Consider the following 22,374-nt stretch of genomic DNA (forward strand, 5'->3'; position numbering starts at 1 on the left):
ATGGAAACTCCACACAGGCGGGTATAGTATCAAACCCTGGTCCTCAGAACTGCGAGGCCAACGCTTTCCAGCTGCTCCACGTTGCCAATAATAATATAATAATAAAACTCTAATAATGTGCTTGCTCAACTTTTATTTGATGTTCAAGTCTGCACAGGTTGAATTAATTGGTTTGAATCGTCCGTGGGTTCCCGATTTCAGGCGTTTCATCTGAGAAAGATTTTAATCCTCGGGATTCAAGATACATTTCCATGAACAATTATTGTATGTAATTTATCCAAATATTCTTGAGCCCTTGAAAGGGGGTGGAGGACTTTTTAAATCTCGATTGTCTGAAGCTCTAAAATCTATCTCAACCAGATATGGCGTGAAACATCAAGTATTTAAAACAGGAGTTTGCGTTTTATTATTTGGATTGAATTTGGGTGGAATTGTCACCAAAAAAAATAAATAAATGGGAGTGGGGTGGGCTTCAAGAAGAATTATAAAATTGTTGGGATTGGAGAGAGAACGCAGAAACGAGTTTGTTCGCCCTGTCAATCACAGAATATCTCTCCTCTGATTGGCCGAGACTTTGCGCCCGCAAAACTCGGGCCGCCCGAGGCTCCGCCCCCGTCGGCTGCGGTTCCCGAAGTTCTCCGGACGACTTTCGACGTCCTGTCCCCCCCAAGTGTCAAAGTCCCCCTCGACCCGCGCCCAGACTGAGCTCAGCCCCTTCCTACCTTCTGGAGGTTCGCGTTTATCTGGCGAGTCCACAGGACGTTATTCAGGAGCTGCGCGCCTTCGGCTCCCGTTGGACTCTTTGCCGGGGGGGGGGAAAGCGAGCCAGAACCGGCGACCGGGTTTGGACCTTTTTTTCGGGGAGCGTCACCGCTTGGAGTCATGAAGACCTTCTGGGCTCTGTCGGTGGTCCTACTGTGCCAGCTTTTGACAACCTCCTCCGGCCAGGTAGGTCTTCCGTCGAGGGCCGCGTGTTCGTGCTTAGACGCTGGAGCAGGTGGCACAAAATCTGTTATGAAGATGATAAAAAGTTGCCCAGGAGTGTCGAAATTCATTTTTGTGTGTGTGTGGTGGGCCACATCATATTTATGGTTGCCTTCAGTGGGCCGTTATCAGTGAAAATTATGCGTACACTAATCACCTCACCGGATGTTTTACATATAATACAGAATTGGCCCTGCATTTTGTTATTACATACATATGTTAACAACATGTTGAATTTTAATTTGTATGGCTTGGAATATAGTGACAACTAAATACTTATACAACTATTGTTACTTTATACTAGGTAGGGGATTTGTTGTGTGTGTGGGGGGGGGGGGTAGACTTGTCAAATGTGCTAAAATTGAAATGAATTTGCATTCGATGCACAATTTTTATGCTCAAATGAAAGGAATACATCAATTTCAAATGAAAAAAAAGAATTAGATTAGTACTTCCTTACTTGGGCCACATAATATCTTGTGGCGGTCCATATCTGGAACCGAGGCCTTGAGTTTAACACATCTGCGTTATCTTAAAAATGGGTACCCATTGATGATATGAATATTATGCGTTAATTCGGTTAGGTTTAGATTCAGCTAGTTTTTCTCCCGCCTCTGGAATGTACGGATTGAGAAGAGGACACACAATAGCACCTCTGTTCATTCAGACCAACACACAAGCTCGGTGTACAAATATATGCAAAATCTCATGCAGTCTTTCTTTTGTGTATTTTTTTTTTTAAATAAAAATTGTGTGTTAATGTCTTGGTTCACCTGCACAATAATGACACTATTGAGACTCAGGCGACGACAACTATGAGCACTGCTGCGAGGCGGCGCAGGTATGATCCGCTGTTTACTTTGTATCCCAGAGGCCTGGCCCGCGAGGAGCCACCGGAGCAGCGGGACCGCCAGGGCCCCCGGGACGAGACGGCATTGACGTGAGTTGATCTTTGCCTGAACATCAGATACCGCAGCTTCTACCGATCTGACCGTGATTCGCCCCTAATTTTAAAAAACGTAAAAGCATATTTGTATAATGTGCGTGTTCGGGTGCGTTCTTCATGTAAGTTTACCTTTCTCAACTTCAATCGTCATTAGTCGCTACGGGGTGAATTTCAGAAGTTTTGTCAGTTTCCAGTCAGGATCCCCAAATAAATAAAACACATACTGTGTATATAATCTATGTATTACAATATATACCATAATTTCCTGCACTATAAGGCGCACCTCCCATGAATGGCCTATTTAAAAACTTTTTCCACATATAAGTTGCACCTCGTTATAAGGCGCACCTGATTTTAAGGAGCATAGAATAGACCAGTGGTTCCCAAAGTGGGGTCCATGGACCCCCAAGGGGTGAAAAACATCTTTCCAGGGGGTCCGCGACACGATGTCTGAGAATAAAATATTTTTCTGAAGAAAAGAACAAAAAAAAAAAAAACCATCCCATCTATCCTATTTTGAGCCCAGCCCAGATTCAAGCAGCGCCACGCCCCAGCCCTACGGTGCCGGTAGCTTACACTACATTATTTGCGAAAGCTGAGGTTGGGGGTCCGGGAGCTTTTTGAACGACTCACTGGGGGTCCAGGCCCAGGTTGACATTGGGAACCACTGGAATAGACGCTACAGTAGAAGCTGGGGTTAAGTTTTGCATCCATTAGATGGAGCTGGACTAAAGACTCAATATTGATCCATATGTAAGGCGCACCTGATTATAAGGCGCACCGTCGGCTTTTGAGAAAATTAAAGGCCTTTAGGTGCGCCTTATAGCGCGGAAAATAGAGTAACTAATGTAGCTTTGCACTTTCTTCAATTGTTCCGTCCTATATTGGTTCGCCTTCACACCTCTGCGGGCTAAGTTGTGTTTTCTTGATCTCTTAAATCAGCGATTTCCAACCTTTGTAGAGCCGAGGCACATATTTTACAATTGAAAAATCCCACGGCACACCAACAAAAGTAAATGTCACCAAAAATGGATCGATTAATGACTGTATGTACTTCCTGTCATCTAATAGAAGAGGATTTTTTTTGTTCTATCTGTCATTGTGCCTCACTGGGATAAATAGATGAATAAAGATACGTTATTTCTTGGAAATTAATGTTTTTTTTACACACCTGAAGAACGCTCACGGCACACTGTTCTGGAATCACTGTCTTAAATGTTTGGTCGCAGCGGCCCATCCCACTGCCCCACCCACAACTATTCCCTGCCAATAACGATTTGGTACTTAAGTAACGGACAAACGCTCTAAGAGTTTGCATAAATTAATGTGTAATGGATCATTTCCATTTGCAACAATTCTAATGTTCTTCATGACCTTAACTTGTGAGCAGTCCTGCAAACTACACACATTGATTATTGCCATAGACAACGTGAATGTGCCGTTGTACGGCAAAAGTGAGAGTATTTTATTTGTGGATATTTTGGTTCCAGCAGTCGGGTGAAGGCCCAACAGAGGGTCTATTCATGCATTCCCCAGCTGTGTGCGACCCTCCACAGTTTCACGTCGCACCTCCTCCCTGCACCTTCATCCTCCTCCGTCCTCCATTTTCTACTTTCGTTTGTTCTTCTCCCAAAGCCTACAAAGACTTAACATTATACACAGCTTGGTGATAGAGGATGTTCACTCTTCTCAAATTATTATTATGATTTTTAGCATAGTTTCCCTACTTTATTTTCCAAGAGGTGAATATAGGAAAAAGAAAACCCAAGTAAACATTAAAATACAGTTTTAAAATGGTTGTCATTGAAGGGGAATAAAAACATTTGAACTTACCTGGTGTTGTGGGGAAAAGGTGGTTGCTCCTTAATCCTAATAATAATAACAATAACTGAAATCAAGCGTTTTCTATAACCGGGGAAGGAGTCTTTTCCATCTCTGCGGAGATATTTTGTGTCACTCTTACTTGCTGAATGGTTTTAATTCAGCAACACTGGAGGGTTTTCCGATGTGAAGAGCTTTTTTAAAGTCACGCCAACACAGCATCTCGATTGGACTTATGGCTCGGCCATTCCAAAGCCTTCATTCTGTTTTTTTTTTTTTTTTTAATCCATTCCGAGGTTTACTTGCTGGGGTGTTTGTTTTGGATCGCTGGCCTGCGGCAGTACCCGAGTGCGCTTCAACTTGCGGTCACAAATTGATGCCCAAAGATTTTTCCTTCAGGATTTTCTGGTTAATGGTTCCTTCAGTAACAGCAACTCGTCCAGGTCCTGAAGTAAAAGGGCAGCCCCAGAACATGACACTACCACCACAATTTGATCTTTTTTTTTTTTTTTGTATGATTTTCTTTTTTTCTCCCAGATTTAGCGAGACACATACCTTTCAAAAAGCTCGACTTTCATCTTGTCACTCAATGTTTATACTCTCCCAAAAGTCTTAGGAATCATTCAAAAGATTTGTCATTGCAAAGGTAAGACAAAAATGTATTTGTGTTAATTTTGGTTACCCGTGTTTTTCGCCTTGGAACTTTCCAATGGATGCCTTTTTTACCCAATCTCTTCTTTATTGCTCCGTCACGAGGACTGACCTTAACTGACGCAAAGGACACCTGCAGTTCTTTGGATGTGGTCCTGTGTTCCTTTGTGAACTCTTGAATGAGTCGTTGCTGTTCTCTTCGTGTCATCTTTGTAGGCCGGCCACTCTGGCCACGCACTGTTCCACGTTTTCGCCGTATGTGGCTAATACCGCTCACCTTCGTTTGCTGGAGCCGCAAAGCTTTACAAATGGCTTTGTGACCCTTTCCAGACACCTCGATCTCCACTTACTTTTTTCCTCACCTGTTCTTCAATTTTTTGGGGATTGTGGCTCACGGGCGCTGCTTCTTGACATTTTTTGCCTGATTTCTTTATGTTGGAAAGGTTCTTCTTCTTTTCCTTTCGGCTTATCTCGTTAGGGGTCGCCACAGCGTGTCATATTTTTCCATCAAAGCCTATCTCGTGCATCTTCCCCTCTAACCTCAACTGTCCTCATGTCCTCCCTCACGTCATCCTTCAACCTTTTCTTTGGTCTTCCTCTCGCTCTTTTGCCTGGCAGCTCCATCCTTAGCACCCTTTCACCAATCTACTCAGTCTCTCGCCTCTGAACATGTCCAAACCATCTAAGTCTGCTCTCTCTAACGTTGTCTCCAAAACATCCAACTTTGGGTGTCCCTCTAATGAACTCATTTCTAATCCTATCCAACCTCTTCCTTGGCAGCTCCATCCTCGTCACCCTTCTACCAATACACTCACTCTCTCGCCTCTGAACATGTCCAAATCATCCAAGTCTGCTCTCTCTAACCTTGTCTCCAAAACATCCAACATTGGCTGTCCCTTTAATGAGCTCATTTCTAATCCTATCCATCCTGCTCAGTCCGAGCGAGAACCTCAACATCTTCATTTCTGCTACCTCCAGTTCTGCTTCCTGTTGTCTCTTCACTGCCACAGTCTCTAATCCGTACTTCATGGCGGCCTCACCGCTGTTTTATAAACTTTGCCCTTCATCCTAGTGGAGACTCTTCTGTCACATAACACACAAGACATGTTCCACCAACTGTTCCACCCCGCACGGACTATTTAAGTTATTTCTTGACTCAACAGGATCAGTGGGTATGCGCGCTGGGTGGGTGCAATTGCCTTTTCACACTGGACTAGCTAGCTTTGATTTTTTTGTTGTTGTTTTCGTTAATGAATAAAATCACCATTTAAAAATTGCATTTTACGTTTACTTGGGCTCACGTTGGCTGATGGTCACATTAGTTTGATTATCTGAAACAAACTGGAAACTATGGAAAGAAGTAAGAATTTGAGAAGGGGGCAACTACTTGATCATGGCACTGTAAACGCATTAAAGGAAATTTAAGTAAATAATAACCTCATGACATCACAACAGCAACTACAGCCGCTTATAGGAAAATAAGAAATAAAATTTATGTTGTACATTTGAAACAAACTGGAAACTATGGAAAGAAGTAAGAATTTGAAAGGGGGGCAACTACTTGATCACGGCACTGTAAACGCATTAAAGGAAATTTAAGTAAACCTCATGACATCACAACAGCAACTGCAGCCGCTTATAGGAAAATAAGAAATAAAATTTATGTTGTACATTTAATGTGTGTTTCTCAATAACAGGGTAAGCCCGGACCTCCTGGAATGGCGGGGATAGCAGTGAGTATTCCAATAATAGTGTTACTAATTCTCTTGTGAAATCTTGTTGATGTTTTGGCTTCTCTAACTTCCTCCCACGTTTCAAATTGATGCCATGTTGGTGCGAATGTTTGTACAAATGCTTGGCAACACTCTAAATTGGCCCTAGGTGTGATTGTGAGTGCTGCTATTTGTCTCCATGAGCCCCCGCAGTTGGGTGGCAACCAGTTCAGGGTGTCCCCCGTTGACAGCTGAAATAGGCTCCGGCACTCCCCGCGCCCCTCGTGAGAATAAGCGGCAAAAGAAAATGGATGGATGAATAGACTGCCCAAACTAACTACCTACTTTTCTTCCACCCAACCATCAAAACTATTCCAAGGAACACAAATATAAATTGAAATAAGTTGCCTCCCCTATTTCACCAAGCAATAAAAAACATCAGTCTCCTAATAGGCATTTTTTGCTATCAACTGATTGGTTTTGAAGCCATACTTTGCCAATCTGATCAATGACATCATTGATCGGCTCAGAGAGACATTTACTCCACGTCACCGTCGTGCACAGTATATCTGAGTCCAAGTCCATTTCTTTGTAGTAGTATTCATATAGTTTTTTCTTCTCTATTGACGGAGTACTGTAAATATCCGACGCCCAAGACAGTAATAAAAAAAATGAAAATAAATCCTCAGCACAACAGTAGAGACAAGACGGTTAAAACAGATTACAAGACAAATTTGCTCTTTCACGATCAGACTACTGCAATAAAATATTGCGTTCCAATACTACCGCATCATCGGGGCTTATCTCGTCAACTGAAATGCGACTGGATACACTCGTTACTATGGCGATGACAACACAAGTGGATCGCGCCCACTGTATTAGAAAAAAATGGGGGAGGAAAAAAATACCTGTGTTGGTGGTCACTGGTGCTCAGGACAGGACAGGAAAGGACAGGACAGGACTTTCATCTAAGACTTCCTTGCGATATGTTCACGTAATTTTAATACGATACGGCTCGCAAGCCATCAGCAGAACATAACGTAGCCTCTCAAGCTAGTGCTCATGGTTATTTTTTTAACATGCTGTTTTGTTGAACAGATGACCTGACCAGAGCAGCTAAATACAAACTTTTTACAGTTACGGCACATACTTTATAAATCAAAAAATCTCACGCCACACCAACAAAACAGGTCACAAAAAGTAGATGCATTAATATTTGTATGTACTCACTGTCATCTAATAGATGACCATTAATTTGTTCTGTCTCTCACTATGCATCACTGGCATAAATAGATGAACGAAGATAATTATTAATTGTCATATATTTTTGGAACAACTAAGTACACAAGTACAGTGAATGAGAAGGTGATTTAAATAGTCATTGCTCCATCTTGTGATCAGATTGATGATCATTTATCTTTTTTTTTTTTTTTTTAAACTCTCTGGTCGGCGATCATACCCAAAAATCCTGATCGTGTATATGGAAAACTTTTTTTTTTTTTTTTACATCTCCCCTATTTTGAGATTGTCTTCAAATAAACATTAAATGCACATTTGGATTTTTTTGTTGTTGTTGATGGTGTTCTCCTGATTTCTTGCAGGGGCCCAAAGGAAAAGCCGGAATTCCAGGAGTGGCAGGAAAACCAGGCTTGCCGGGACTTCCGGGGGTGGATGTAAGTGGCTAGAATCAGCGCACCATCCGCGTCCTCCTCTAGGAATGAATCACCTTCTTACTCGTTTGAACAGTTTTATATCTGGCACGAATCAGAATCAATTCTTATGCACTTGTGTAACATTCCAACAGAACGTACAAAGTGATGATGTGCATCTTTTCTCCAGGGTTTGACAGGTCCTGATGGTCCTCCAGGGAAGGACGGACCCCCCGGAGAAGCAGTAAGTGTGCCGTTTGTGATTTAGATGCAGTCTAAAGATGAATTCAAAGCTCAGTTATGCTATGCAGTGTATGTGCAGGTTGCACGAGGATGTCAATATGATGCCCGCATGCTTTTTTGTCGAACTCCATTCGTCAAGCTGGCTCAGCCTCGTGATCTGAACACTTTTAATGAGGGATCAGAATCAGCTTTATTTCTCTAATCCGGCCTGGAATGTCACAACCCCCATCACTCGATGAGACCGAGGGCGACGGACCTGGAGTTGCTCTCCGCGCTCTATAATTATACACGCACACACATTATGAACGTTAAATGCAATAGATTTCAGTCAAATGCTCCAAATCTGCCAGCTGATCGTCAGACCTGACGAAGACGCTTGTCCCCATTGGGTGACACATTATGCATAATGTACATCTGCGAAACAGTCGTGCATGCTGATTACGGTACACAAATGCAGTATACGGCTCTGAGTCATCACAAAACAAACAAGAGGGCAGTTCAAGTTGCTTCCCATCTGATTGTGAGGAATGCGGTGAATAAGTGCAACATTTTGCGATGATTTGGTCTCTTTTGCCTTTACAAATACAGCTGTTAAGGGGTTAAAGAAATAGTGAGGGGAGGTGAAGGGGGGATTGGTACCATTTAAAAAAATAGATCTATTTTGCCATACCGCAAAATTTTACCCAGTGAATTCATTGTATTTCTAGTGAAAAGATTTCACTGTATTTATTTGTAGATATTACTTTCAATGATAATACACACTTTTATGATACAAGATGTTTTTTCAGGTCAATTCATGCTAGCTCCATTGACGGATTTCTTCCCTTATTTTAGGCACACAATGTCTTCTGTTAAGTATTTTATCTTGATGAAAACGTAAGGAAAAAGTCAAAAGAGTCTCAATTAAAATAAGTACACTAAAGTGTTTACACTAGAAATACTATAAATTGACCAGATATCCACCGCATGATTTGGGATCATCCAGTCTGCTAACAATAACTGCCTGATCCAGTATTAGTCCAGCATATTGTACAGTACCGTAACATACACAAATTATTATCTGCGCACAGCTTTATTTGTTTGTTGTGTCCAATACAGGGTTTCTTATGAATTCACTCTCTTATAAGCTGCAATAAATCCTGTTTTCAGTCTATGTCGCTGCGTTGGTGTCATCATACATTCGTGTTCAAGTGTATGTCTTCAATTCTAAAAAAATGTATAATGTTCAAATATCTATCTCAGCAGATCATGAGTTATATTTTCATATTCTGTTTATATTGTAGCATAAGACGTTTAGTATCGGGAGCATGGTGGAGCAGCTTTAAAGCGTTGGCCTCATAGTTCTGAGGTCCCGGGTTCAATCCCGGACCTGCCTGTGTGGGGTTTGCATGTTTTCCCCGTGCCTGTGTGGGTTTCCTCCAGGCACTCCGGTTTTCTCCCACATCCCAAAAACATGCAACATTAATTGGACACTCTAAATTGCCCCAAGGTGTCATTGTGAATGCGGCCGTTTGTCTTGATGTCATGTGCCCTGCAATTGGCTGGCAACCAGTTCAGAGTGTACTGCACCTCCTGCCCGTTGACACCTGGGATAGGCTCCAGCATTCCTGCAACCCTCGTGAGGATAAGTGACTAAGAAAACAGATGGATGGATGGACTCTTAATATTTGCGCGGAGTTGTAACGATCCAAAAATTCAAGTGACTGATCCAGAATATGAGACTTTGTGGGTGTCTCCATAGGGAGAAGCAGGACCTCCCGGGCCACCCGGACCTGCTGTAAGTATCCCAACAACACGACAAATGGGCCCTTGAGCCAACGTGCCAGTGTTGACACAGTTTAAAATAGAATTTGTGCCGCTAATATTTCTTGTATTTTCCATAGGGCAGAGGGAGAGCAGGAGCTCCAGTGAGTAGAAAAGATTTAAATGTGCTTTTCATGTCCAGGACGTTTTGTTGTTGTTTGAATCCTGGGGCAAAAAACTCAGTGCGTGCCCTCTTTGGCACAGATTGCAAATGTTGATGTCTTCTGTTTCCAGGGTTTACCTGGAACCAACGGGTTGCCTGGTGGAGTTGGACCCCAGGGCCCCGTGGTGAGTGTCTTGTCGAATATCCCAAATTAGACCTCTTGCCGTCGTGGAAATTCACCATCATCTCATGAATGTGAAAGAGATTGATCAGCCATGCCCATTTTATATAACAAAATTTCATCTTTTATTTCAATCCACTGGTAAGGACGATCCTCCATGAGCACCATGAACTTATATGGGAGAATTTTTTCAGGACCTAATATAAGCCGTGTGTAGTTTGTGGTGTCGGTGTTTGCTCATGTGAAGGCATCTTCGGGAGTTCAACTCCCAACAAGTGTTATTGTACATTGGTGCACATTATACGTGAGTACACGTTGAAGAATGACTGGAATTTTGATCCTCCCAGGGTGCTGAGGGTCTTCCAGGGCTTACCGGACCTGCTGGTCCTGATGGGCCACCTGTAAGTGCAGTCCTCATCATATCTGAGAAATTTTTTGTTTTTTTTAACTGGACTTTGAGAGGCTTTGTAATTTAGTTTCGTGGGGTCAAGCGTATGCCTGAAACTTTCTTGTGTTTGTTTGTCAGGGTCTTCCAGGTACTCTTCACGATCTCAGCGGTGACCTCCTGGTGAGTATCACATGACACAACTCAATGAGCTGCATAAAGAGGAGGACGCTCAATGGGTTTTGTGTTCAGTGTCCTGCCATCTGCCCCCCTGGTCCTCCTGGTCCTCCGGGGATACCAGGATTTAAGGTGACCATTTACGAGGAGCATAAATGCAACATCACGTCACAATCCGTTGTCATTCTTTGATTGAATATTTACTGCGACTCTTCTCACAGGGCCACACCGGCCATAAAGGAGACAAGGGAGAAGTTGGGAAGGACGGAGAAAAGGTGAGTGCGTGGCATACGGCACAAATGTCCGACAGATGAGGTTGCGTAGTTGATTGACTCAGTGTCGGGTATGCTTTTAGGGGGACCCTGGTCCTTCTGGTCCTCCAGGTTTTCCAGGGACTGTTGGCTTGCAGGTAAGGTCATCTCAGAATTGCAGCTTTTGAATGACTTGATGGCATCCGCCTCAAAATGCTGTGGGGATATTTTTCAGGGCCCGCGCGGTCTAAGAGGTTTGCCGGGTCCGATGGGATCTGTGGGAGACAGAGTAAGGAACGCCACTGATCCGCCTTCAGTCGGCAAAGCCTGCGTGTTCTCCCTGCGCTCATGCTTTTGTTTGTTTTAGGGTCTTCCGGGATTCAGAGGCAAACCTGGCATCGCTGGCATCATCGGAAAGACAGTGAGTCTCTTTGTCTGTGAAACATTTCGAAAACGTCTTGACATTTGGGTCCCTAATTTACTGCCACAATTCAAGGGGAATTCCGGTGGTTTGCATTAACAATGTATCCAATAGGTCATGTAATATGTACTCTATCTTGACAATGTGATGTTAAATCCTCTCTCATTTCATAGTGTTTTGAGAAGATTTTTGATTACAATTACGAATCTTCAGGGGCGCTGCCTTTTTCGCGAGTCACATTACCTACGTGGGCGGATTTGACGTGTTACGTAGTGTTCCAAACGCTCGATTACATGAGACACCGTTATCCCCAGCGCTGATTTCTCGGGTTTATCCTCATCCGATGAAGAAATAGCAGTATCGGTTGATCAGGAAGACGGAAGAATACTTTCGCGTGCTCCGGGACTCACTGGGGAGCTCGTCAGACTCCGGGTCATTCCGCCCAAAGAACCATCCGAACATTCAACATTATTTACAGCCGAGCGGCGGAGCTCACTCGCGGGGGAGCGAACTCATGGCTCTGCCGCTCGGCGGAGCTCAGCTCATGGCATTATTTACAGCAACAGGTTCAAATCTGTATGGAAGTATTCATCCGTCTTCCCGATCAACCGATACTGCCATTTCTTCATCGGATGAGGATAAATCCGAGAAATCAGCGCTGGGCATACTGGTGTCCCATGTAATCGAGCATTTGGAACGGCACGTCACATCCGCGCATGTAGGTCATGTGACTTGCAAAAATGGCAGCGTCCCTGAAAATTCCCAATTGTCGATAAAAATCTTCTCAAAACACTATTAAATGAGAGAGGATTTAACATCACATTGTCAAGATAGGGTACATATTACATGACCTATTGGATACACTGTTCATGCAAACCACCAGAATTCCCCTTTAAACACCAGTCCCATCAATAAATAGCTGTTTGTGTTTCATCTGATTCTTCCAGGGTGATACCGGAGAAAGGGGCCCCCGGGGGTTCAGTGGTCCCAAAGGAGAAATTGTAAGCAAAAGACTGGGAGTTTGGAGGCGCCGCATATGTCACATGTTAAACATGCGTGTGCTTCAAACAGGGTAAAATTGGCCCGAAAGGAGCTGTTGGTGGCGCTGGGCCCAAAGGGGAGCCTGTAAGTGACCACCAGATGAAAATGGTCCATCGGAGCGCAGCAAAGAAATTGAAAACTGTCTCTCTACACAGGGAATTCCCGGCAGAGACGGTAAAGATGGCACACCAGGAATGGATGGGGAAAAGGTAAAATGTCACAGTTTTGACCTCTTGTGCTCTGTGCGTAAAGTTTCTCGCGGGCCACAGTCTCATTAAGGCTGATGTTACAATCACAGTTTGTGTGGTTGGTTAGGGTGATGCCGGACGCCACGGTGTAGTTGGGGAAAAAGGACCCAATGGGCTTCCTGTAAGTTACAAAGACCTTTTGTGCGTGTTCGACAGTAACACATCGCTAAAACGAGTTCACCCTGAATATATTCCGCCGTAGGGTCTGCAAGGAAAGGCTGGTGGCAAAGGATCAAAAGGAGAAGTCGTAAGCTTTAAAACCAAATGCAAGCTACAAGACTGAAGTATATTGAGAAGAACCATGTGAACTTTTATTATTATTATTTTTTTTTTTTACAATTTGACTAGGGTGATCCAGGAAAGGCTGGAGAGACGGGACCCTCTGGAGAGCCAGGTATTCCTGTATGTATCTGGTGGGCATCTGGGCTGTTGCTGTCTCTCTCAGATGTGTTGCTTAACACGAGTTTGAACGGAGAAGATTCTGGTTTCTTGAGACTTTCGTGTCTTTTCACAGGGCGATATTGGCATACCAGGAGAGCGAGGCATCGCAGGTCCGAGGGGAGTGGCCGTAAGTTTGAATTGCGGCACGACTTCAATCTCATGAAGCAATTTGGTTGGATTTCGGAAGCCTCTTGGCAACCGTTTTTCGATTTATCTTAAGAGGAATGACAATACAAAGTGGTTTGCCGGGTCAAGGATAAGAATTATGTAATGGTGGAGTCAGTAAAAATATTTGACAAGGGACTGTAGGAAGTATTAACATTTGTAGATCCAGAGATAAAGAGGTCTTTGTTCTTGGAATCAAACCCTGCGCATGAAAGAAACAGCACAATCATAGGAATTGACATACAACAGTACATCACAAAGAAAATCTCACGATTATAATGTCAATGTAACATGTTTTGTCGCACTAGACATTGTCGTCACAATGTTACTACTAGTTAGTAAGCAGCGTGTTATTCCTGCAGGGAGGCATCGGACCTGCAGGCAACCAGGGACCCCAGGGAGTGAAAGGTTTCCAGGTCAGTACAAAAGCCCACATCAATTCTCAATTGCTGTCGTTAAAAATGGAGTTTACAGAGTTTCGTGTGCCGCAGGGCGTCGGAGGAACTTTGGGAGATCCAGGTCTTCCGGGTCCAACGGGCATTCGAGGAGAGTTCGGTGAAAGAGTGAGTCCTTCGCATATGGCCAGCCAACGATCAAAGATCAACACTCGCCTACATCTCTGTAGGCGTCTTGACAAAATACCAGAGATGTCATTGCCCGGGCCGTCCCACCCTGGTGGAAGTGGAGTCAAGTTAAACCGTTGCCCGGATAGAGTTCTGACACAAAGTCGTCCCTAGTCAAAAAAGAAAGAACAAAGATGGTCTTTATATCGCTTCCCACCTCTCTGCCCCCTCCACCTCCTACCCTCTTGCAAAAATGTCTCAACATTGCTCTCATTTATGTTTTCCCCCCACTTCCCCAACCTCACAGGGGCCAGTTGGTGCTTCAGGAGCTAAAGGAGACATGGTACTTACCTGCGTCTAAATTCAAGCCAGTCACGCTTAACCAAAGCCCAGCTGAACTTGGGTTTCGGTCTGGGTGTGTTCTGGATGGATGCGTAAAATTCACTGTGTGATGTCTAAATTTTAGGGTGTCGCTGGAAGCGATGGTTTACCTGGAGAGAACGGAGAACCTGTAAGTATCAATTGGCAAATATTTTGAACAGAATTCTTCAAATGGCACTTATTGCTTACTTGTCTTTTGTCCACAGGGACAGTTCGGACCAGTTGGAAAAAAAGGAGAGGTGGGCTTCATTTATTTGCGGTTGTACATTTTGCCGACCGTCCATCCTCAGCAGAAATGATGACAGCGTATTCGTTACGTTGCCTTACATTTATTTACACAGTCACTGCACTTTCTGCCTCACATTCCAGGTTTAATGGGATTAATTAGAGCCAGTCATTGTTTCTTCAGCATCATTGACCGCTTAAATGGCGCGAGAAGGAGACGAGTAGCATGAAGGTGCAGCACAATTTGTGTGATTACAAGCACAGCAGGGAGGGTTTCACGCTCCCAGATTCTTTGAATTTTCTTTTTCTCTTGTTCGTTGAAATAAGAGACATTTAGGGTCAATGCACATGGTTTCAGCTTCTACTAAGATTAAATTGGCACTTTCTGTCAAACTTCTTTTTTTTCGACTTGTCCCGTTAGGGATCGCCACGGCGTGTCATCTTTTTCCATTTAAGCCTATCTTGTGCATCTTCCTCTCTAACCCCTACAGTCCTCATGTCCTCCCTCACAACATCCATCAACCTTTTCTTTGGTCTTCCTCTCGCTCTACCAATATACTCACTCTCTCGCCTCTGAACATGTCCAAACCATCGAAGTCTGCTCTCTCTCACTTTGTGTCTCCAAAACATCCAACTTTCGCTGTCCCTCTCATGAGCTCATTTCTAATCCTATCCAACCTGCTCACTCCGAGCGAGAACCTCAATATCATCATTTCTGCCACCTCCAGTTCTGCTTTCCTGTTGTTTCTTCAGTGCCCACCGTCTCTTATCCGTACATCATGCCCGGCCTCACCACTCTTTTATCACCTTTGCCCTTCATCTTGGCGGATACTCTTCTGTCACATAGAACACCAGACACCTTCCGCCAACTGTTCCACCCCGCTTGGACCCGTTTCTTCACTTCCTGACCACACTCACCATTGCTCTGTATTGTTGCCCCCAAGTATTTGAAGTCATCCACCCTCGCTATCTTCACTCTTCCTCCTCCGCCCCTCTCATTCACGTCCATATATTCTGTTTTACCTCGGCTAATCTTCATTCCTCTCCTTTCCAGTGCGTGCTTCCATCTTTCTAAGTGTTCCTCCGCCCGCTCGATGCTTTCCCTGCACATCACAATATCATCTGCGAACATCATGGTCCAAGGGGATTCCAGTCTAACCTCATCTGTCGGCCTATCCATTACCACTGCAAACAGGAAGGGGCTCAGAGCTGATCCCTGATGCAGTCCCACCTCCACCTTAAATTCTTTTGACACACCTACGGCAAATCTCACCTCTGTTCTGCTGCCCTCATACATGTCCTGTACTATTCTAACATATTACACCGCCACACCAGACTTGCCCATGCAGTACCACAGTTCCTCTCTTGGTACTCTGTCATAGGCTTTCTCTGGGTCTACAAAGACACAATGTAGCTCCTTCTGACCTTCTCTGTACATATCCACAAGCATCCTCAAGGCAAATAATGCATCTGTGGTACTCTTTCTAGGCATGAAACCATACTGCTGCTCGCAGACAAGTCATTTAAACATTTCTATTGGAAACACAGGCAGGGAAACGAGGAGAACTGGGACCGAAAGGTGTCACAGGACCACAGGGAGAACTTGGGGCAAGGGGGCCCCCAGGAAAACCAGGAGTAATGGGCTTCCAGGGAGAGCAGGGTCTTCCTGGAATTGCTGGAAAAACAGGTGTACCTGTAAGTCTTTTATTTCAAAGATTACCAAACAAACTGTTGAATTGGTTGATTGTCCATCATAGAATCTTGCTCTTGTGTTTTAGGGTAAACTAGCAAGTGAACAGCACATCAGAGAGTTGTGTGGCTCAATGATCGATGGTGAAGATCAACATTAAAATTCATTCTAGCTTTGAGAGAAAAATAAGACGGGAATTGACTCTCTGATGGCCTTCCGCACCCCGCAGATCAAATTGCACAACTGGCCGCCAATCTTCGCAGACCTCTGGCACCAGGGATGGTGGGCCGACCCGGACGGCCCGGGCCTCCGGGACAGCCGGGGTCAGCCGGCGCCATCGGTCACCCGGGTGCCCGTGGACCTCCAGGATACAGAGGCCTGCCTGGAGAACTTGGAGATCCTGGTTCCAGAGGTATGACACTTTAAAATGGTTTACAGGAAAATGGTTCCTTGACTTACAAGAGCCCCTTTTTGAGTTGTGAGCTGTTGCTTGTGCAATATAATTTTTTTATTTTTATTTTCTGATCTGTTGAGAACCAAAATTCGAGTACAAGTAAGCCACAGATACGGCGCCACTTGAGTGAAGAAGAAAAAATAGGAAAGCCGCAGTCACCGATGCACTGAAAAAACGTCAAACATCCATCCATTCATCACTTATCCTCACAAGGAGTGCTGGAGCCAATCCGAGCATTTCAAAGTCATGTGTAAATTATATCCGCTGTATACCGTAATTTCCGGCCTACAGAGCGCACCTGGTTATAAGCCTCACCCAGTACAGTTGTAAAGGAAATATCACAGTGGTGTAAAAGCCGCAAGAGCCCACATTGAAACCCGCATTGAAACATGAGATATTTACAAGGAAAGATGGTACACAGAGAGTTTAACGCTGGCGCCGTCGCCGCGCTAACGGTACCGCCGTGCTAACAGGGCCAGTTTAAAAAATAAAAATAAAAAAAAAAAAAATACATACATACCGGTAAAAATCACTGAGACACGGCAGTAACACGCTAGCGCAGCGCTAACAGGGCCAGACCGGTAAAAGTCACTTCCTCGGCACATATATTCCACCTGTCTCATTCTTACCTCTTCCGCTCGAGTGCCCCCTTGCGGCCGTCAGAAGAAAAAAAAAAAATGCACAAATTAGCCGCATCACTGCATAAACAGCAGGGTTGAAAGAGTGTGAAAAAAGTCGCGGCTTATCGGACGGAAATCACGCTATGCAAGAGTTGATTGAGGTACAAGCACGGTCGCAGAATAATGCATGAGTCAATGTCACTTATATACTTGGTGAAAGCGTGGCGCTTATGTTTATATAATCGAACATGTCCATTTTAAAAACAGGTGACGTGGGTGAGCACGGTGATAAGGGGCCCGTCGGCAAAGCAATTGAGGGCCCCGTTGGAGACCATGGACACCAAGGTACAGTGTGGAGCCCGACATTAATAACTTTAAATTCTGCCTCTTCCAATTTGATTTTTTACGGCCCTGATAAGATAAAACAGGAAATAAATCCAGGCGTCACAAAAGTGGAAAGGAAAAACTCTCTCCGGCGTTTTATACTTTGATACTGATAACGAAAGGGAGTAGACTGTGGATCAACAGGACTACTCTGGTCCAAGCCCAGACACCTCCATAGTCCACCTTCATAGCTGACACTACCGAGGATTTTCTTCACGTTTCGTCAAAGAAACTTACAAATCGACATCTCTGCATTTGTCTCAAAAACTGTATACTCTGTCTCCTCCAGGTCTTCCAGGAGTTCCAGGGATTGTTAAAGATGGCCGTGACGGATCTCCAGGAGATCCAGGTGAGCCCGGAGAGCACGGCAGGGTAGGTAGGACTGGGCATCAAGGACCTCCTGGAATCTGTGACACATCAGCCTGTCAGGGAGCATCGGTTGCCGGGAAATCATCTAACCCGAAAAACTACTGAACACGGCTTCCTGCCACCTGTTGCCATCCGAAAAAAAAACAAGTTGGGGAGAGGATGGAATTAAAGACGAGGGTGGTCACAAAATCTCCTCGTTAGTTGAATATGCGTATGACAAGTTGGAAGGAAAATATTGACGGGTGGGGACATTTTAAGAGGAGCAGATGAACATCAGCAACTGGGAGTCCCAAATAAACAAAAAAAAAAAAATCAAAACTCATGCAGTCATCCATGAATAAGGCGGATGCATGGTCATAGTGCTAGAGAACGTCAGTGTTCCTTCCAAATATCAACTTAAGACTTTCAGGTTTTGAACAAGAGAAAAGAAATGAATGATGAGTGCTTTGTGTATAAAAAAACAAACAAAAAAAAAAAACCTTGTACATGTTGTCCTTGCCCCCACTTCTGTGGTCTATGTGCATTTTGGCCCATTGATGTAGATCCCAGGTGTCCACCCTCAGCCCACAAGCTTTTTGGGGTGAAAAATACACAAACGGAAGCATCGAGCCCTTGCAAAGCAGCAGTGTACGTGCAACAAGATGACTTCAACTGTTTTGTTCTGTTCATTTTGTTTCGCAACATTTGAAGTTGAACCCCGAGAAACAAATGCCAAATAAAAGTTGTGGATGAAGAAATCAGATGTAAAATAAATTCAGAACTCTTAGGTGCAGTTTTTCCTTTTTTTTTATTTTTTTTTATTTTTTGAGCTTGGATTCCGCAATGATCACATTCACGATGTCCTAGCGGTGCTGTAACTATTACATAAACAATTAAACACTATTTATTATGTGTGGGTGACTGTTGTATGTACGTTTGATAGATGATACAGGGACATGTTGTAAGAAAGAACGAATAAAGCCACTTTTCAGTAAAACCTTACTGTTTTCTACATATGGGGGCGGAAGACGTGCGTTTCGATTAAATTCACTTAAAACAAGTGGCAACACTTTTAAAGCCAGTCGAACAATGCCGGGGCTGGCGTCCAGAGCTGCCGGATTTATGCCTGGTAAAGCTTCAAATCAAAGCAGTCGATAAGATATATACATTTTAAAAAAGGAATCGACACTGGAAAAAATTGGAAGTACATTTTACAGTGCAGAGATAAAGACTTTTAGCTAAAATTGATTTTGATTTTTTTTTTCCCCCAAACTCGATAACTTGTCGTCAGAATCATCTTTGTTTTGCCGAGTATTTAAAAAATAGAAAAGGAATTTAGAACTTAAGTGTGACAACAGTCAGTTGACAGATGCTACTTTTGAGACATAAGAGTGAAGCTCCAGGGAGAAGAAATGGCGACGGTGGGAGACTTCAAATACTTGGGGTCAACAAGCCAGAGCGAGGGTGAGTGTGGTAAGGAAGTGAAGAAACGAGTCCAAGCGGTGTGGAACAGTTGGCGGAAGGTGTCTGGTGTTCTATGTGACAGAAGAATCTACGCTAGGATGAAGGGCAAAGTCCATAAAACAGTGGTGAGGGCGGCCATGATGTACAGATTCGAGACGGTGGCACTGAAGAGACAACGGGAAGCAGAATTGAAGATGTTGAGGTTCTCGTTCGGAGTGAGCGGGTTGGATAGGATTAGAAATGAGCTCATTCGAGGCACAGCCAAAGTTGGATGTTTAGGAATCAAGGTTAGAGAGAGCATACTTCGATGGTTTGGACCCGTCCAGAGGCGAGAGAGTGTGTATATCGGTTAGAAGGGTGCTGAGGATGGAGCTGCCAGGCAAAAGAGCGAGAGGAAGACCAAAGAGAAGGTTGATGGATGTCGTGAGGGAAGACGTGAGGGCAGTTTGGGTATTAGAGAGGAGGATGCACAAGATGGGCTTAGATGGAAAAAGATGACACGCTGTGGTGACCCCTAACGGGCCAAACTGAAAGATAAAGAAGAAGAAGAAAGACATTGCGAGAACAGTCACTCACTCAACAGTAAAAGGCCACCAGCGATCTCGTAATGAAGGTGCAATTACTTTTTTTTTCCTGACAGTTTCACAAAGATTGTAATTATCATAATAACAATAAAGACATGAATAAATAAATACAACAAAAGAGGGACGAAGCTGTTGGACTGCCTGCGAGTTCGAGTTTGCACTGCTACGCCACGGCGTCTTTGTTTAAAACTGAGTTGTGTGTTCAACCCCAAATAACACACAAATGGAAAAGGTAACTGTTTTGTTTTCTTTAAAACAACAGTTATGTATTAACATCCATCCATTTTCTTAGCTGCTTATGCTCACAAGGGTTGTGGGAGTGCTGGAGCCTATACCAGCTGTCAACAGGCAGGAGGCGGGGTACACCCTGGACTGGTTGCCAGCCAATCGCAGGGCACATGGAGACAAACAGTCGCACTCACGATCACACCTACGGGCAATTTAGCGTGTCCAATTAACGTTACATGTTTTGGGAATGTGGGAGGAAACCGGAGTGCCAGGAGAAAACCCACGCAGGCACGGGGGAGAACATGCAGCGGGGCCGAGATTGAACCCTGGACCTCAGAACTGCGAGGAAGACGCTCCTTGCCGTGTGATTTAACTGTTTGTTAAACTCCTGGCGCCCCCTACTGGTTATTCCACCAGTAGTGGACTACAGCAAACGTGTTTGATCGATAAGTTAATGAAGGGCTCATCTCCACTGACATCTCCCGGAAAAGATTTGCTCTCGGGGGCCACTCACATGTTCCAATGTTGTCTCCATACCTTCTTCTGATGTATTTCAGAAAGGGACAGTTGATCATCATCATGAGAGGACTTTCGAGGTGTACTTTTGTCCAGTCCCTCAGCTCGGACCTGTTGTCAAGAGTAAAACTGGGGACGTAAAGCCTGAAAGGTCAGGTCCTGAGATCTTTCTGCTCAAGGAGGGGCCTGTGACCCTGGGCGAGAAGAACTGGTCGCCAGCCAATTACAGGGCACATATAAACAACCATTCGCTCTCATTTACGATCTTCAATTACCCGATCGTGCATGTTTTTAAGATGTGGGAGGAAGTACCCGGAGAAAATCCACACAGGCACTTAAAGAACATTCAAACTCCGCACAAGTAGGCCAGATTTGAATCCGAGTCCTCAGAACTGTGAGGTACACGTGCCAACCACACCCAACAATCAATGCGCACTTGAGTTAACCGAAGTCTAATTCACGACCCCCCCACCCCAACCTGTACAGATTTTTTTGGTTTTTTTTGTTTGTTTTCATGTGACAGAGTAAATCATAACAATTGCACTTTCACATTCACGTCGAGGATTCCTGGAATAGGATCGCCCCCTGTGGTAGATGGTACAAATCGCACATGGTTGGATGCATTTCCTGATGTGTTCTCGTTCCTGGTTACGTTCTTTCTTTTTGGAAAAAAAAAAAAAAACAGGTTGTTTAAAGCCCAAGAATATGTAATATGTGTTGTATGATTATAAATCATCCATCCATTTTTCATGGTGCTTTCCATGAGTGTCTTGGGTGATCCAGAACCTATCCCGGCTTACCGTAATTTCCGGGCTACGAGCCGCGACTTCTGTCACGCCCTTTTAACCCTGCGTCTGATTTATGCATTATTTCGAACGGCTGCCAGAGGCCCTCGAGCAGAAAAGGTAAAAGTGAGACAGGTGGAATTTATGTGTCGACGAAGACGCCAGTTTAATGTAATGTCGCTTTTTCTGCATAAATAAAATGAGCATAAACAGACCCTCATACCATGAAAAATGTCAGAAGAAATGCATATGACGCAGCTTTCAAGTCTCATATCGATGAAGAAGGAAACGGAGCTGCTGCACGTAAACTAGGCATAAATGAATCGATGGTGAGACGCCGGAAACGGCAGCGGGAAGAACTGGAGCAATGTAAAAAAAGATGAAAAAAGCTTGCAGAGGTAATTAAAAGCAGGTGGCCTGAACCGGGTTTACTGCTGTGTTACTGCCGCATCTCAGTGACTTTTACCGGTATGCCTTTTTTTGAAGCGCTGTGCTAGCGTGTTGCTGCCGCGTCACAGGCACTGTTTGGAAAGAAAAGCGAAGGTATATGATTAAAGCTTTGAAAAATCTTTCTGTGTACCGTCTTTCTTTGTAGGTATCTCATGTTTGAATGTGGGCACGTGCGGCTTATGTATTGTACAAAATGGTTTTTCCTTTAAAAATGTACTGGGTGAGGCTTATAATCGGGTGCGGCTTATAGTCCAGAAATGACAGTACTTTGGGTGAAAGGAGATGTACGCCCCGTGCCAGTCAGTCACGGGACACGACAACAAACAACCACTCACACTTCTAGACATTTGAAGCATCTTCAGTTAACCTCGTATTTATGCTTTTGGGACGCAGGAAAAAGCGCGGGGAAAAGATGGCCCGAGGACACCTAAAATCACCCATAAATTAAATAAAACAGATG

General features: G+C 44.2%; 1 protein-coding gene across 1 annotated transcript; it reads left to right on the plus strand.

Annotated features, from left to right (window-relative positions):
* Positions 1-605: 605 nt before the first annotated feature.
* On the plus strand, positions 606-19,060 carry col9a3 (collagen, type IX, alpha 3). The gene is made up of 32 exons (XM_061842958.1): positions 606-948; positions 1,856-1,924; positions 6,100-6,135; positions 7,716-7,787; positions 7,954-8,007; positions 9,748-9,783; positions 9,890-9,913; positions 10,044-10,097; positions 10,441-10,494; positions 10,620-10,661; positions 10,731-10,787; positions 10,877-10,930; positions 11,011-11,064; positions 11,142-11,195; positions 11,274-11,327; positions 12,275-12,328; positions 12,399-12,452; positions 12,524-12,577; positions 12,684-12,737; positions 12,819-12,863; positions 12,965-13,018; positions 13,131-13,184; positions 13,585-13,638; positions 13,714-13,785; positions 14,093-14,128; positions 14,252-14,296; positions 14,373-14,405; positions 15,940-16,086; positions 16,170-16,224; positions 16,311-16,493; positions 17,423-17,500; positions 17,829-19,060. The coding sequence occupies exons 1-32, from the start codon at positions 883-885 to the stop codon at positions 18,011-18,013; spliced, it is 2,037 nt and encodes a 678-aa protein (XP_061698942.1). The 5' UTR covers positions 606-882; the 3' UTR covers positions 18,014-19,060.
* The last annotated feature ends 3,314 nt before the right edge of the window (positions 19,061-22,374 follow it).

The sequence above is a fragment of the Syngnathoides biaculeatus genome, chromosome 2, assembly GCF_019802595.1.
Source record: "Syngnathoides biaculeatus isolate LvHL_M chromosome 2, ASM1980259v1, whole genome shotgun sequence".
Lineage (NCBI taxonomy): Eukaryota > Metazoa > Chordata > Actinopteri > Syngnathiformes > Syngnathidae > Syngnathoides > Syngnathoides biaculeatus.